The sequence below is a fragment of the Sceloporus occidentalis genome, unplaced genomic scaffold (genome assembly GCF_023333645.1).
Source record: "Sceloporus occidentalis isolate IW3139 unplaced genomic scaffold, rSceOcc1.0.p SCAF_4, whole genome shotgun sequence".
NCBI lineage: Eukaryota > Metazoa > Chordata > Lepidosauria > Squamata > Phrynosomatidae > Sceloporus > Sceloporus occidentalis.
In genome coordinates this window covers 8082398-8100851 of record NW_028316984.1, presented here as the reverse complement: position 1 = coordinate 8100851, position 18454 = coordinate 8082398, and the positions used below count along the sequence as shown (strand labels likewise).

Sequence of the window (18454 nt, the reverse complement as noted above, 5' to 3'; positions counted from 1 at the left end):
ATGTTTGTATCTGCCCATATGTATCTACTGAAGTTCTCCTACTAACTTTGAATCACCTGAAATTTCTTAAGCACCCTTTTGTTATAAGTTTTAAAATACTTAAATATTTCACAAACATTGTTTTGTTTCCTTTCTGACTGATACAGAACATGGCATGTGTGAACAGATAAAATCCTCACTTCTTTTACATTCCTATTAAAGAACGTTTGCCTTTCATCAAGCAGGTAGCTCAACAGTTTTGTAATCAATCTGCAGTCTTTTGCTATTCCAGATCCCACATTTACATTTTATATTCCATCAAAAGTGCATAATTAACATTACTGTAGATTCACAATTTATTTTTCACTATTTAAGTGGTACTTAAATCACAATTTCAATTTCCTCTCTTCCTTAATTTGCAGTTTGGCTTCTCTTCTGCTTTCTTAGACAGTAGAATATCAAAATTTAAACTCTACTTACTCGACAGTATCCCATTTTACAGATATGTGGTCTCAGTTGGCCTTATTATTATCAATTAGAGTGAAAACCCTTGCTCTTTATAGTCAAAACTGGGCACATTCCATTTTAAGTGTTTGATTTCAATTCATTTTTCAGGCCTGTTTAAATTCCTGATGTGCTTTTATTTGCTCTGCCAAATGCATTTCCTTTAGCATCATTAACACAATTTTGGACAGCCATTTAAATCTTACACTATAAAATTTAAATAAATTGCAAACTTTTTACTCGTTTTAATGAAATGAATGCACTCTACTCTTAACAGTGAGCGTCTACACATTTGTAGTATGTTGCATATCTGTAGTGTATATAGAATTAGGCATTCTTTTCTATGCTATATTGATAGAAAGACAGCAAAATGAACAATGTTTCTGTCAAGTTCATTTTTCCCTTGAACTGCTAGTTATTTCTTTTTTCTCACTTTAGACCTTTGAGCCAAGAGGCAATGCCAACACATAAATCATATTAAGGTGTGTCAGAAAGAGAGTTCTCTAAAATAAGCCATGTCAAAACATTCTAATCATCCTGCTTTTAAACACAGATGGTTGAACAAACTGGTTTACCTGCATAGCATTTCGGCATTAAATTGCTGAGTGGATCCATTTTTAATCTATATTTTTAAGTATGTTTATTGATATCACATATAAAGTTGTTAATTAAAAAGAATACTGCTTTCAGGAGATTCAGAACAGGAGTGAATTTCAAAGCCACTACTTCAAAAGGACCACTATTTCAAAAGAGGCCCACATAATACCTATCCTGCATATGAATTGCCCAGAGAAGGGGTGGGGAGTGATGGAGCAGCAGGATGGAGCAAGAATCAGCTACATACATAGTTAGACATATTCCTACATAGTTGCAGTAAGATCCTAAATAGATTCTATACTGATCCTATATAACCATGGAATCACATCCTTTAATTTAAGGCCAAGGAATCCATGGGTTTAACTCATTCATGGGCTTCAATCTGGTGTCTTTCATTCTTTGAAACAATCAATTGTTCAAAGATATAGCCATTTTAGTCTGGAAAATCAGTACACAAAGTGATCTTGTAGCACTTTTGAGACTAACTGAAGTTAGTAGCATGAGCTTTCATAGACTTGAGTCTACTTCCTCAGATGCATGTGCCTCCACGCATCTGAGGAAGTAGACTCAAGTCTTCAAAAGCTCATATTGCCAACTTCTTTTAATTAGATTCTAAGGTGCTGCAAGATCCTTCTGCATACTGTTGAATTGTTATTATCTTCTCCCCTTTCTTTGAACAAATAGGCTTTGTTAGAAACTGAAGCTGTGGCATAATGTAAGGAAGTTTTCAGTATTCTTTTCTCAGGGAAGGTAAACAAGGCATCTGGCAAACGCTCTGCTAAAACATTTTGTAATATACTATGCAACCTGCCTGTGCCAAAACAGTCACCCTGATAGAAATGTCTAACCATTATTTTTACACTAATCCATCCTGGCCTTGTCCGGAGTGATCTTCCTTACTCTTCTCACAGCCTTTCACTTCACATTGAACTTGACAATATGAAGGAGTGTGGAGCATAAGTGTGGAGCATAAGTGCATCTAAGAAAGAAAGACATGTACTACTTTGAGTACTTCTACTGTACGGAGCTTTTAGGTAGATTTATATGTATTAGATAAAAGTGGCTAAGTTGCTTTTATCCCCTTCTGGGCTTTTCATGTTTGTTGACTTTAATAAAAACTAGACACAACATCTTCTAAGCCTTTTGGATATATACGAAATCCTCCGAAGCACTGGCCAATTTTAAAGAAATGTCCAAAGAGGATGGACAGCTTTAAGCTCTTTTAAAAACATAAAAATAGAAGGGTTACAGCAATTTGGCAGCCAAAAAAGCAATTTACAGGTCACCATGGAATCCTCAGCTATGTCTAGGAAAGCTGATCAAGAGACTATGGAAAAGATAATGGAACTGGACAGCAAAAGAATCAGTTTTGAAAGTCACTTAATCTGATGTCCAATGAAGTCCCTTAGTTTCTTTTCCTGAGCCATTAAAGCTTAGTGGGAAGTGGTAGTTGCATTATAGTAGCTTTACATGGCTCAGGAAAAGCTGAAGAACTGCAGTGTTGTTATATCTTCACAGCTGCCTGCATTAACTACTCTCGTTCATTTCTGTTTATTTGTTTTAGCTATGACAGTGGGGTAACAACCCATTTTAGAACCAGTCAGACAGTAGAACAGTCTTCACTATATTGACAAAGATTTCAAAAACGACATTTACTTGTCCAAAAATTATATTGTTGTCAGTAAGAAAGGAGGGAGTTTCAACTGAAACACCATCATTGTCATTATCAAAGGCTAATGAAACTTAACACACCAACTAGCAAGCTAGTGTGCAATTATGTAAGCAAATTTGCAAGCGTACAATTTATTTGCCTCAAGTGAAAAGGAGGCCCTTGATAATTAAGTTACAGACTTAGCAAAAGGCAGGTAGTGTTATAGTTCTGCAAATTAGTAGATATTTCCCTCCTTGGAAGGAGATCTTTTCCTACTTTCATTCTTACCATTAAAAAAGTTGGATACTCAAATTGTCCTGAATTCATTTTCTTACTCTGATCGTATCTCTGTTTATTTGTTTAACCAGTGGCCATCGTAGTGTATGTGAGAACATGAAAAATACAGATTATAACTAGTTTTGTATTGAAGGAGGGCAGTAATCTCTGGGTATTTTAACCAATAGCTTGTATAATAAAAATGTGATTGCATTTCTTTAAGAAGGCATTTGTCTACAAACACTGCTAAATGTTATTACTGCCAACACTTCAAAATATGAAGAATTAGTACATATTGTATAGTATGTAAATATGTACTCTCTATAATCATATTATATTTTAGGGAGAGTTCACATTCCACCTGTACATTAGAAAGAACTTCCTGACAGTAAGAGCTATTGGACAGTTGGATACACTCCCTTGGAGTGTGGTGGAGTCTCCTTCTTTGGAGGTCTTTAAGCAGAGGCTGGATGGCCATCTGTTGGGGATGCTTTGATTGTGAGTTCCTGCATGGCAGAATGGGGTTGGACTGGATGGCCCTAGTGGTCTCTTCCAACTCTATGATTCTATGAAGATTCTATGTACTGAGGAAATAGAAAAGCAAGAACGCTAAGAGCACAATTTTTATTGCTTTAGTTCCAAAGCAATGCATAGTCTCTGACCTGGAACCAACTAACTTGGTCGGTATGGGGGGAAATCCTTTCTCAGCTGTTGCCCCACATCTGTATGGTGTTTTAAATGTTGTAAGCCACCCTGAGTCCCAGCTTTGGGAGAAGGGCAGGATATAAATAAATATATCATCATCATCATCATAATCATCTGTGGAATAAGTACCATTTGGATTTCTCTACTCTCTGTTGTTACAGGCTTTCAGAGAGTCTCCCAATTTATATTTTTGGTCTCTTTATCTTAATTTGGATTTACTGGGCTGCTGAAATGATCTTAATTCAATTAACAGTTTTTGATACATGTATTCAGCTGGATGTTATGTTCTTGATGCTTTCATTGGTTATTGGAAGCTATCATAGCATCATCAGAGGGTTTTAATCTTGGAGGTAGTTTATGAATATTTGTAATTAATAAATATTAAACAAATAAAATTTATTTTGAAATAATAAAGTGTGAAGATCATATAGTGCTGTTATAATAGATATTTTTGTTTTGGGGCGCTCAAATAGTAAGTGAAACTTATAGTGCATGCCTTGGGGGAAATAATTCAGGTTTTAAAATGATGTACTTTGTTTTGAATCTAAACATCAGTAAATCATTGCCTTGCAAAATTTGGTGACAGGAGCCACAAAAACAGGTAAAAGTATGGGCTAGACCTCTACAAAAATGCAATTTACAGTATAATAAGTCCATTTTTTAAAGATCTGTTTTTTCTAGGGAAATGGACAAAAAGGAATATTCATTTATAAGAGAGGTTTACACTACACTGCAAAGGGACAAAGCTGTACCTTGGTGTCAGACAGGTAAGCATATTGACAATTGTGTATAGCTGTGAGTGTTATATATATGTCTGGAAAAAGATTTGAATGTGGAAACAATTCACCAACTTTGGGTATTCATAGTAAGCTTGTCAAATGTCCATGGAGCAATGTGACTATTTGATCTGACTAATTAGAATAGTGAAAAACAAATAAAGTGATCAATTTTAAACTATAGTACATTCTATGTGTTAACTCCTCATCTTCACAAAGAAATTGGTGTGCCTAAAGTTAAACATGTTACTACGTTCAAGACAGATCCTATGCTGCCACAATACCATGCAACTCCTTTGTCTCTGTATGCTCATATGCTCAAGTGGCAAGGACAGAACAGCTCATATAACCGTTCTGTCCTTGTTTGCTCTATATTTGACTTAGAATTGAAACTGTGAACTGTCCAAAGTAGTATGTTTGAGGTAGAATGAGAATTGGTGTTTTAGCTTATGGTATCATGTTCACACATGGAGTCAAAGGCTAGAGTTCAAAAGATATGGAGGAATTTGAAGGGAAAAGAGAATGAAATCCACAAGTATAAACAAAATTGATATTGTGATGTCGTAAAACCTATTACCAATATAGTCAGTCCTCCATATCCACAGATTCTCCACCCATGGATCCAACCATACATGGCTTGAAAATACCCAAAATACTCAAAAAATACCAAAATGTAAATCTTGATTTTGCCATTTTATATAAAGGACTCCATGTTACTACACCATTGTATATCATGGGACTTGAGTATCCATGGATTTTGGTATGGGGGGTGTAGCATCAAACCCCAGTGAACACCAAAGGCTCACTACATATTGAAGACAGTGAAGGAGTAAATACAGTCGGCCCTCCGTATTCAGATTCAACTATCCTCAGCTTGAAAATATATATATATATATATATATATATATATATATATATATATATAGCAAAGCCTGATTTTGTCATTTTATATAAATATAAAGGACACCAGTTTACTACACCATTGTATATAGTGGGACTTAAACAGCCACAGATTTATGGCATCCATGACACAGTCCTGGAACCAAACCCAGCAGATACCAAAGGCCCACTGTACTGACCACGTGATGGTTTATAATGTGATATTTAAGTAGAGAAATATGTACAGAAAAAAATTAAAATGCATAAGAATAGGGAGGATATATAGGTGGTGTAGAGAAAGTATCTATACTGTAGTATAGGTGTTGGTAGAGAAAGTATCTATACTGGTGGAAGCAGTAGAAACAGTGTCACTGTTGAGAGATGTTAAATAAAATGATAAAAGAAACTAAAGGCTCACAGGAGAGGAATCAGAAAATAAGAACAGTGGGCAACAGAAGACTTTGATACTAAAAAGTAGTCCAACTACAAAGGTGGTCGGCAAGTTGATACAGGTTACTGACGCAGCACTCTGAGAAAGAAATAAAGGGACAAGTTATGTGTGCTTTCTCTAGCAGGAGGGGAGCTCAAAAATAATGACATTGGGTTGCAATTCACTTCCCTGAGAGTAACCCCATGGAATTCTGTGGAACTGTCTAGATTCTCATACTGTTGTTGTTGTTGTTGTTGTTGTTGTTGTATGCCTTGAACTAATTTCCAACTTATGGCAACCCCATCATGGGGTTTTCTTGGCCAGTTTCTTCAGAGGGGGGTTGTCCGTGCCATCCTCTGAAGCTAACTGTGACTTGCTCAAGGTCACGCAGTGGGTTTCATGGCTGAGCTGGGAATCGAACCCTGGTCTCCAGAGTCATAGTCCAACACTCAAACCACTATCCCACACTGGCTCTACTAAACAATATTACACTCCCAGCACATGGCAGGTACTGTATCCATGTGCTCCTTGCTTTTGCTGCTTCCTGGGAGGAGGAATGTGTGAAAAGGACAACAGAACAGCTGATTTAGAAAGATGCTGATATTCTACAACTTGCCAGTTTCATTTTCCATTATCATAGAAAACTTCAGTGGCAAACTGGAGAAATCACGCACTTGTGCAAATATTTGAAACAAGACAAGTAGTTATACTAGGCCAGAAGCAGGATGTTTCCAACATGTCAGTACTACCACCCATATTTTATTTTTCCAGACTATACAGGATGATAATGATGTGTGGTAGCTCACACAAGCACATGCAGGCTGTATGAATAAACACAGAGGTGAAGGAGATATAGATGTCATCCTTACATATGTACTTATGAAAGAACTGCCCCAATATGGAGCAGTATGACATTTGCATGTGTGGATCCTCTCTTTAAATACATGTAATAACTGTGAGCTGTATCCAGCCCTGTATAACAGCAGAATCCAGTATGGGAATGGGTGGTCTCCCTATCGTGCCTAAAAACAAACAAACCCAGCCCCCTGAGGTTGGAAATTCTTCCGTCATCACCTTGGTCTGTAGATTGGGGAAAAGAAGGGAAGATATGTTGGATTTTGGTCTATATATAAAATGTATGAAGATAATTTAGCAAGTATACATCTTTGATTTAAACTTTGTAGAATTATTTATTCCCACTTTCTTTATTTTCACTGAACTAATTATGTATTTGTTATGTTTTATTTTTAGAAACATCTGAGGAAGAACATGATAGAGAGGTAAAGAGCTGTTGATTTATTTAACCATAAAATTCCAAGCCCTTCCCACATCTGTTGCATTTTTAAGATAATGCTAATCATTTATATATCCTCTTTGTGCACAGTATTTTAGAAAATACAAGAGGACAGATCTCAGCTGTAGGGCTGTCTACAACAATCTGAAATTCAACAAACAAAAATGAAGAGGTGAAGGGAAAACAGGGCTCATCAGGGGAAAATATGCAGTTATTTCAACTACATATACTTAGGCTTGTTTGCAAGGAATGGTAATTATGCAGTAGAGAAAGGATCAGCTTGAATCGGGGCTTTCCTATTTGTAAAGTCACATTAGAGTGACTCTGTGACTCTGTGCACAGTTTTGCACTTGCAATTTGCAGGCATTCATACAATCTGGAATTAGAGTCCTGGCCTAAGAGCCCAGCTCTTAAGAAGCTGGGGATAGTTTTGAACTGGGCAAAACTCTGCAGAAGATATTCCACAACTGATGTGATATTTCTGGGAAGGCCCCTTCCCTAGTAACCACCTGCCATATCTCAAAATGCAGATGACCATCAGACAAGACCTCATAGCCTAGATGTAAGCAGTAGCTGGGAAGCAGTCCATTAAGTACCCTGGCCCCATATTCCATCTTCAAACTTCACTTTTAAAATGAGCACTTCAAATTGGTCCTGGAAAAAGACTGCAAACAGCTAACACAGAACCAGCATAATATAATTAGACTGTCACAGTTTTCAAGCATGCAGGCATATTTCTGGACCTTTTCAAAGGCAGTTGCATGTACAACACATTAGACTAATCAAATTAGGAGGTCCCTAGAGCATGGAGAACTGTAAAAAGAGGTTTCTCTGGCCTGGCAAATTCACTCCTAGCTCTTGTGATTTTTGTAATAATGGTGGATCAAGGAGAAACTCCAAAGTGTGAATATGGATAGAGGGAGAATCCAGACCCTTGCAGAACATGTTGCATACCACTCACCTGGGTAGAGAAACCGGCTGCTTGTACATCAGTCTTGACTGTATTGGATTTCAGTTTCTTGGACTTTATCCAGTCCATTAGCCTCTCCTAGAGTTGATGTGTGTATGTGTGTAAAAGAAAGAGAGTTGTATGTCATTGGCATACTGATGACACTTCAGTCTAAATTTCTGGATGATCTCAACCAGTAGTTTCATGAACGGTAGGTGTTAAACAACTCAAGGAAAATAAGATGGAACCCCAAACACAAAAAAGTCATTATGTAGAAATCCCCCAGCACTTCTTTCTTGGGGTTAGTCTTCCAAGTAAGAGCAGAAGTACTACAGTACAAGCAGTGCCTCCAGTTTCAAACTTAACTAGTCTATCCAGGAGGATGCCATGATAATTTGAAAACAATTTAAAGCATCATCTTGCCTGTCTCTCAACAGAAGTCATCCCACAGGGTGACCAAAGTGGTTTCAGTTCAGGTTAATGGTGTTAAAGGACATACTTTGTTTAGGATGCAATTATATTAGTAAATAGAATAGATGTTTTTAATCATGCAGTAAAGTAGCATCGATATCAGCAGTACTCTACATTTCTGAAATGTAAGGCTGCAACTGATAGATGAAGTGGTGGGAGGAGGACACACCCATACCCTTCTTAAGCAATCCCCAAATTACTGTATTCCAAGTTTCAAAATACAGAACAGATTTGAAAGATTTTTTTCAGTCTCCAAACAACAGAGAGATTTCCAACCGCTAAAACCACTGTAGTTTTGGAACAGGAATTCTGGGGTCACAACTGTTCAAAAAAATATATATCTCACAGCTCCAAATAGATTTTATTTATACAGTATTGCAAGAGGGTTTTGATATGTGTGGTTTCTGGAATGTACAAGGAAATCGGAATTGGTTTTCCTTGGACAATTGCAAAGGAATATACAGTAGACTAGAAGGGAGCTTTGTTATGTATTGTGGTGTTAGGCTAACAACTCTTTAGGGTTTGATAGGCAATAAATGCAGCATACGGAAAGCAGACCACATGGCTGGAAGATACAGGTACAAAAGTATTTTTGTTGTTGAAATACAGTGTGCTGCAGTTTGTTTGCCTTGCTGCTAGAACAAGTATACCATGAGATGGAGCTGCTGGTCTTTCTCAACCTATCCACTCTGACATGTGAAAGTTTAGTTTAAAAAAAAACCTTACAAATTCCATTTGGACTTGCCAGCACATAAATAAGCCTGAAGCAGCCTTAACTTGCACGCTTCTGCTGCCAACTTTTATATCTCTTTACTCAAATGACTCGAATATATGTTGAATACTGCAGTGAGACAAGTTTCCTTTTGTTTCAAGGTCCACACCTAGTTTTCTTTACATCATGAACAGTGAAACATACATATGCAGATATAAAAGGAAGTAATGCCACATTGCAGAAAAACGTGTTCTTTAACAAAAGGATGGTACTGTATACTATATGTTTTGAAAGAAAGGCAGGATATACTGTAAATGAATATTTTAATAGTGGTAGTGGTAGTAGTAGTAGTAGTAGTAGTGATTCAACATTTTTAGAAACTGTCATCTTTTTAAAGAAAAACATTTCAGGATTTTGCTCATGAATGCAAAGGTATATGCACTTGAGGTTGACCCAAACTGTGTCATTGTTTAGTTATATTTTAGTAAATATGATCTAGAATAAAGTTAACAGAATGAAGCCAAGAAATAAAAACAGATTAGTCTCTTTTGAATTAATACTTGTGAAAGCTGATGTTTGTTTTTTAATTTGTCTGGAAAGCGAAGAATACAAGACTTCAAATCTAGAACGTGTATTTTATTTACACATTGAAACAAGTGTTGATGTTTTCTGTCTGCAGGTAATCAGAGGAAGCAGCTCTGTCAAAGTAGTGCATTTTGGTCTGGTATAAGCCAAAAATGGAAAACCTTATGCCCTGAAAGAAAGTTAGAGCCTTGTTTACTATTTGCTGAGATAGAAGAGAACTTTTCCACTATTTTAAATTCAGCCAGTTCTGAAATCTTATACTTCAATAGCACATATGAAGCCCTTTTAGTAACTGTTATTTCTTTCTGAGAAAGTTAAGCAAGTGCTTAGATCAAGATGATTTAATCTACTCAACTTTGACAAGAGCCATCTACTGATTTTCAACACAGCACAGACCTGAAACCCATTTATGCTACACACTAGGCTTCATCTCTAGTGTGCTACTCTGCACATTCCAAAATGAAGTCCTAGGCTAGGTCAGTTGTCCATTAAATCTTTTGTAAACATATACGCATAGTGTTTTGGCAAAAAAGACTGCAACTTTCTCATAAGAGACCCAGTCAGATAACCACACAGTCGATCATGGAAAAAGACCAGCCTGAAACCTTTCCAAAGAAGGTGCTTTTATATGTCCGGTCTGCACTGTTGTTCCAATTCCACAAAAGTTCTAATTGTTTTCTAAGAAGCTTGCCTATCTAGGCCTAGGTTCTCCCATCTAACAGAACCACAAATAGCAAAAAAACAGTTTTGCACAGAGCAAAGCAAACAGCGCATTACAGAAATGACCTTCAGGATTATGAAGGACCAAATCTAGGGATCTGAAAGACCAAGACGCAGTGGGCCCCAGAAATGTTTGTCTCCCATCACGGATGGTATAAAGTACGGTAAATAAATCTTTTAGAGTAAATGTGTGGAAAGGCTAATTTTGAAATGACTTCATGTTCCTTGGAGAATATCCAGTTCCTCAACTCCAACCCCTGAAGAAGCAGGCTGTCCAACAACCCTGGCAGCCTCTTCCTACACCTTTCTGCCTCCTTACCTACCACAAGCATCGGCTGAATCCTCCCAATGGCACAAGCAGCTGTTAAAAGAAATCCAAGCAAATCAGAATTGCCTGCTCTTTCTTACATTTGAATGCAGATTTGAATTTTAACTTAAGGCTCTGCAATGGATATTCTTGCAACATTTTAATATATACCACCTTCACTTGGGATACCTCTGCAAAAGATCAGCTTTTAACAGTCAATACAATGTCCTGAAGAAGAATGCTCTCAGAGTTCCAATCTTGCTATTAGTTTGGTTGAATAACCATTGTTTAGCTTTTTAAAAACCTAAACTTTAAAGAGTACTTATTTTGCTTTTTCAGGCATTAACAGAAAATGGTTTGAGAAGGAGGCATTATGTTGTATTTTCTATAAGTGTACATTTGCACTAATATATTAAGAATGCTTTTTCCCCTCCATTCTTTTCCAGTGTAGTCTGAAGTCTGGTATAATATAGTATAAACTTAATCTTAGCCACTCAGTTTAAGATCAAAATTACTTGAAATTTAGTTATGCCATTAAAATGTACTCTTGCCAAATAAAGAGATGGGAACCGATTTTTAACATTTTACTTTTAATAGAGTCTTTTTTCAAATCTGCATTTAAGATATTTTGAGGAGTTTTTTTAGGTCATCTTTTTTAAAAAAAACCTTTAGAAATTGTACAACACATGCCTTGTGGATGATAGGTTTAGTAGCAAGAAGAGGGAAATAAAGCACAGAGACTTATCAGTAATAGTCAGATGAATGCATTAAATCCATGCTGAAAAGCTTATGTCCTCAGCAGACAAAAAGTAGTAAAATGCATACGATTCTCTGCACTCATGGGGGGTGGGGGTTTATTAGTAACGCAAGAGCTGTGAGACAGATACGTCATTAACCATGCAGTATTCTACCGTGTATAGCTGTGTATAAAACAAAATGGTTTTATGTTTCTTTTTTAAAGAATTACTTGAGGAGAGCATGTGGCTCATAAGATATTACATGTAAATGCACTTTCACTGGTAAATGCAGCCCAACAACAGATCAAGGGAACCTTTTGCTTGTTCAACCTAAGGATGCTGAAATACGTTACTTAGCCACGGAGCTATTTTGCTGAATTGCAGCCATATTTCTGTCAGTACAAGTGATGGTCTATATGAGGGATTAGTCTGACACCAGACAGTGATCCTTAATCCTTCAGTATATCATAATCTATTTACTTTGCATGCTAAGAGGATTTTGGTTTTAAAATATACAGGAAGTGATGCTAGAAATGTACAGAAGATCAGGAATGCCGTTTCCTAAAATCTCAGTTTTTAATAAAATCCCTTTAAGGATTTCTTGGAGTTCTGTCCTTTCAAAGAATTGAATAGGGATTTAGCTGGAAATGGGCATATGTTTTTTCTTTATACAACAGCCCTACAACTGTGTTCCTTCCTACTACTGCTCTGCCACTTTCATTTATGTGCTTGTGCACTGATTGTAAGACATGAAATGAAAGCATTTCCTCTACTGCAGATTATTTTCAGTGTGTTAACATGGGAGTTTTTTCTTGACAAAATCAAAGTAGATCCCAACCTTTGGGGCATTTTTATGTTACTACTGGGTCTGTTTGTTTATTTGTTTAACATAAAAAGAATTTACAAACTGTACTTTTATTTTAAAAAATGAATGTTGCAGTGGAATACATTAAAATTCCAATCCTTAATACAATATAAGAACATAAAAAATTATACACCATTGTAATAAAATCAAGAGATGTAAACATAACTATTCAATCTGCCACATAGAATATTACAACCAACTAAAAAGACTTTAAAATGCAAATAGCATCATGTCCTGGCACACACACAAAAAGTTACAATGGCAATGTTAACCATGCCTCCCTTGAGAGGTTGTTCCAAAGGCAAGACCACAGAAGGCAAAATATTGCTTGCTTGTTGAAAGAACTTGAAAAAAGGCCTCATTTGAAGATCTTAATTCATGCAAAGGTTGGTATATAGGAGGTGCTTTTGAATAGTTTGGGATCCAAACACCTTTAGGACTTTAAAGGCAAGCAATACTATTTTAATAGAGATCAGAAGGAAATAAAAAGCTAATTAGCTGACATACATAACTTGATCAGAATTCTAGCAGCCATGTTCTGCTCTAGCTGAAGCTTCAGGGGCACTCCAGATACAAGACATTACATTAATCCAGTCTGAAAGGTCCCACGGCATGGATCACTTTAAGCAGAATATCCCCAGCCATAAAAGACAGCTGGTAAACAAGCTGGAGCTGGTAAAAGGCAGTCCCAGCCAACAAAATTAAATGTGGTACTCACAGAATCATAGAGCTGGAAGAAACCGCAAGGGCCATCCAGTCCAACCCCCTGCCAAGCCACCAAGGCTAACTTTGTTGGATCCTGAATCAACTCTAAACTCTAAACTGCGTGCACTTCAGGAGAGTGGAACTTGACTCAAAATAGGTTGAAAACCCAATTTCTGGACCCAAGAATCGTATCCTAAAATGCCTCCATCTGGAAGGATTCAGATTCTATTTTCTATTTTCAGATCTTCATTCAGCCCATTACTGAATCCAGCTAATGGCTGAACTCTGCCACAATTTCATGTTTCTAATGATAACAACAAATGCAAATATTAATTCAGTACCTATTGAATGATCTTACCCAGAAGCTTCGTATGAAGCATGGTACTAGAGTAGAGCCTACTGCCTTTGGCCATTTTATGGAAAAATAACAGAGAAGTTCCAATGCTGCTTTCTGAAACTTGCCCTGTAGGAGCGAGTGAACGAATTACTGAAATCATCTTAAGATATGTCAAATGCCACTGAGAGACCGAAGAAAACAGGGCCCAGTTCCCCATCTCTGTCCCAACAAAGGTGAGGACATGCCAAATTTTGGCCTTAATACAGGTTGAAGTGGTTCCATGTAACTTACGGTGCCATGCTCCAGATTTGGTCAGGTTTTAGCTGGATACTAGATGTCATTTGGACCACCATCTGGCCCAGATTCCAGGCTTTCATCTTTTCGAAAGTAAGTCTCTAGCCCTTTCAGCAAGAAGCAAGGAAGTGGGTGAAGGAGCAAGAAGGAAGGGAGAGTGATCAGTGTGTGTGACAGAGTGCAAGGATCTGGTGAGGGCACAAAGTGAGGCAGGAGAGGGGTAGGAGGGAAAGGAGAGTGAGCTCTGGGAGTGGTGAAGTGCAAGAAGTAAGGGGGAGCCTTGTAAGGTAGGTTTACTGAGAGGTAGTGGTGGCCCAAGGGCACATAGTAAATTCCATGACCAAGCAGAAACTGGAATTTGGATGTCCTTGTTCAAAATCCAACACATTAAATATTATTCTCCCAGATCAGTTGCAGATAAAAACTTATAAAATCTGAAACATGGTGAAAGGAAATAATGCGACAAATAATGTGCTGAATTTACATAATATTTGTGGAAGAAGCAAATGGCAACTTTAAGATATCTCGACCAGTGGTGCCTAAGGTTGATATCCAGCACCTGCTCAGGCACATTGTTCAAAAAATGGATATTTGTGATTGCACAACAATTTTTTCAATCTTCTGGGCCTTCTGGGGGGTTTCTTAAATAATGGTGTTCTCCTTGTCTCTCTGTATGCTGTCATAGCATTTCTGTGCACTTTCCAGAGGGAGAAAGTGGTAAAAGCATGCCTTTTGTCAAACAGATTTTTCCAGCTTGACAAAAGACACACTTTTTCTACTATCTCCCTCTGAAAAAGAATGCAAGTGCCTCAACATCATGTTGAAAGACACTTCTCTCTCAATGCATCTCAGCTTTCTTAGTCATGAGACAAGGCTTAGTTTCAGTTGGTTTCAAAGATGCTACCAGATCCCTTTGCATACAGTTTAGAGAATTAATTTTTAGCATAATACCTCCTTTTTTACTTCATAGCCATTATGGTTACAATTTTTTTAATCATGTCATTCCCCCCCAAAATAACTTCTTGTTGTTGTTGTTGTTGTTGTTGTTGTGTGCCTCCAAGTCATTTTTTACCTATGGTGATGCTGGCGAAACGTCAGGAAGAAACTCTTCTAGAACATGGCCACAGAGCCCGAAAGACCCACAAAAAACTATAGGTCTGACAGTTCTTAGGCATAAACCTCAAAACTTCTCTTCCATCCAGACTACCAGGTCAAGAGTGTCCTGAAAAATGTGCTCAGCTGACAATATACACAGACCCATGTTTGTCACTGCAGCTGTGAAATCCTGAGCAAACCCTCTCAAGATGATAAGTGTCCTGAGAGTTTCCATGACCCTCCTGGAACTTCCACACCCAACTTGTGCAAGCAAACTGATGGGCGGCAGAGTTACTGGTATTCACACAAAATCACTAAGCTATCTCTTTGTGCCAGAGCCAGATCCAAATACTGAAACCTGTTGGAGGAAATGAATTTTTTACAGCAACACCATGCCTTCCACTGTCACATGTCAATACCTCAAGGCTGCCTTTTTACCACAGAGACTCCTTGTGAAAGACCCTTGCCCTCCATCCACCCTCAATACAATTTCCTTAAATGTTTAAGGCTAGGGTCCCCAGTGTCATTTTCTTGTAAGTTTTAAAACTATGGTAGTGCGTTTCCTATTGTGATGAATTTACCCAGTCCAAAGCTTTTCTTGAAAAAGCAAATAAACATTAACTTCATTTAAAACATGTAGCAAGTTTTAAATTCTGCCAGAATAACCTGGCAGTTAGATTTAAATATGGATATATCAGAGGGAACCTGGGCAAGCATCTGGTCCTCCTCCATATATAAATCAAGATCAGCAGTTGCAAAGGAGAGAGCTATAAAAGCAACATGCAAATGGTGTTTAACCCCTGGGAAACTGTCAAAGATATTGCAAAAGGTTTCACCATACTGTTGGAGAGGCTGTAAGGTTCAAGGTTCTTACACACACATGTGGCTCGAATGCTCGAATGTCCTAGGAGCAATGCTTTTTGGAATGCAGTACGGATGCAGATACCTAACGTTATAGAACAACCAATGAAATTTTGTCCGGGATTGTTATTATTATCAATCTTCAGCAAAGCCAATAGTCATCTAAAACACCGAAGACTCATATTCCTAATCTCTGCAGCCAGAACTGAAATTGTGAGATGCTGGAAGAAATTTGTTACTTGAAAACTGGTAGAAAAAGGTCTGAGACACATGGTTGTTGGAAAAAAAATTCCTATTCCTTCAAGAATAGATCCAGACAAAAAAAGACACATACGTACATCCATTGAGCATTGGTCTGTTTTTATTGATTATGTCAATAACACTATATCTCATTTTGCTCCACCTTCGCACCAAGCTGGTTTTTGGAAGGACATCTTGGACACTGACCACCCGACTTTGGTAAAATGATGTATGGTTTCCCCTTCTGGATCTTTTTACAACTTCAAAAGAATATATTATTGGACAGAAATTCTTTTTGCTCATTCCCAAGGTCTGTTATTTCTATTGCTTATAAGTTTGTTATTTGATAAAACTTAATAAAAAAATTAAAAATAAAATAATTCTTTGAACAAACCACTATGATCTATGTAGGAATAGCGGTATATAAATAAATTTTCATTCATTCAGATGCTGGAAATGTTACCAAATGATGAGGACATCCTATCATGTGCAGTGGACATGTGAAAAAGCTCAGAAACATTAGACTGAGATTCATTTGATGATAGGAAGATATATTGAAAATTACATTAGAAGAGAGATTGTATCTGCTGGGAATACTGGAGGAGCAACTGGAGAAAAAAATGAAAGAGTGATACAGTAAATGATCACAGCTGCGAAATCTGAATTAATATACAGAAATGGATAACTGAAAATGTCCATTAAGGAGAAATCATTAGTTATTTTTTTAATAGATTGGGTTTTTTCATCACATTATTAAAAAGGAATGAGGTTTATTTGAGAATGTGGATTCTATTAATAATTCTAATTCATTAGTAGTAGAAGTAGATTTATAGCATCACTATAGGGAAGTTTAAGTATAATCTCAAGTATAGCCAAATGTTTTGGGGAAGGAAGTCGTTATATTTGCATTTTCTTTGTCTTTTCTCTTTTTTGTAGGCATATTTGCTAGTTTTCTCTTCTCTTTTCTGCATTATCTTCTGTTTTTGTTTGATTTGTATCTTTTATATGTGTAGAAAATGTGTGTAGTGGGTTTTTTTAAAAAATGAAGAAAAACTAAATTCTGTAAAAGACTCCATCAAAGGAAGTCACAAATAAAGCACACTTGTATATAGTTGCTTATTTTGCACAATTTATTCTACCATTCACAGAAGAAATGCATTTATGGCCCATAAAAGACCCAGGCCTGTTACAGACAGCCAAAATAAAGCTGCTTCGAGTCACAGTGGAGGTATGGTGTTTCAATGATGCATGTGTCCTAAGAGTCCAGAAGCCACACCAAAGCCATGCTCCAGTCCTTAGGGCTGGAGTGTGGCTTTGGTGAGACTTCTGAACTCTTAGGACGCATGCATCATTGAAACACCATATCTCTACTGTGACTCGAAGCAGCTTTATTTTGGCTGTCTGTAACAGGCCCCAGTCTTGTTTGCTGACCTTGTTTTCATACATTCAGAATCTGAGTGTCACTAAGCAATGTTCAAACCCCATAAGGTTTATCTTTGCTGCCAAAAACATTTAGTTATTTTGTTTTTGTAAAGGGAGCAGAGTTCATCAGAAGACTAAATTCTATATTAAATTTCAAATGGCACTTTGAACACTGGGAGGCTAAAAAAAAACCATAGCCTTTTGGTATTTCTGCGGCAAAATATAGCCAATATTCTTTGCCAAGACAATTCAAACTACTTTAACATTTCAAGCTGTGTAAGCATGGGATATTTAACATTCCAAAGACAGTGAGAAGAAATGGTTGGGACTATAATAAATGTTTCTCCCTTGAGTATGGTCACTTGCTCCAATTCTCTAGAGCAGAGATGGGGACAAGTTAGCTCAAGGACCACACATATATTTCCCAAGGCCTTTCTGGTTTTGCCCTTTGTTTTTTTGTTTAGTTCTGTTTTTTGTTTTTTCCTGTTTTCAAGCTTAGTGAAACCTACAGCATGTGCTGGAGTGAAATTCTGCCATTCCATCCCTGCCAAAGTTGCCCATCCTTGCTCAACAACATGAGTCGGCAGCAAAGGACTACTGCATCTGAGAAGGCCACATTCTTCCTACCAATTTCTTTTATATTTTATAAAATAAATGTGTCCAAATGGCCCCCTTCAAGGATGAGGAGACACTCACCTAACTGGGTAAGGAAATGTTTGACACAGGGGGATTGCATCAGCTCATCTCCTCTCTCTAGTTTATAATAATCCAGCCCTACACAAAATACTAAATGGCCAACACAGTCCTCCACTGGTTGCCGGATTGCAAGTCCCAGTATTCCTCATCATTGCCTATACTGGCTATTGCTGATGGGAGTTATAGGCCAGCAACATCTGGAAGGTCACAGTTGCCCATCCATACAATAACTGAGACATGCCCATGGCCTGAATTTTGTTTAGAGCATGCCCATTGAATTAATTGTTGAACAGTGGGCCTACACTTACATAAATATCATTGAGTCTACATAGGATTCAGTCCCATAATTTTCTCACGGAGGTGTTTA

The 18454-nt window shown here is 37.3% G+C and overlaps 1 protein-coding gene across 4 annotated transcripts in view; it reads left to right on the top strand.

Moving 5' to 3' along the window:
- LOC149313475 (WD repeat-containing and planar cell polarity effector protein fritz homolog) overlaps positions 1-16848 on the top strand; it is a 209446-nt gene extending 192598 nt beyond the window's left edge. For 2 of the 4 annotated variants that reach the window (XM_089519159.1, XM_089519162.1), the window contains 3 exons: positions 4394-4479; positions 7049-7077; positions 9903-11345. In XM_089519159.1, coding sequence (XP_089375285.1) covers positions 4394-4479; positions 7049-7077; positions 9903-9953 — 166 coding nt within the window. In that variant the 3' untranslated portion in view covers positions 9954-11345. Of the gene's footprint in view, positions 1-4393; positions 4480-7048; positions 7078-9384; positions 9805-9902; positions 11346-16144 lie in introns of those variants that run through there. The other 2 variants (XM_089519160.1, XM_089519161.1) reach the window with 2 other exon arrangements.
- Positions 16849-18454: the final 1606 nt, after the last annotated feature.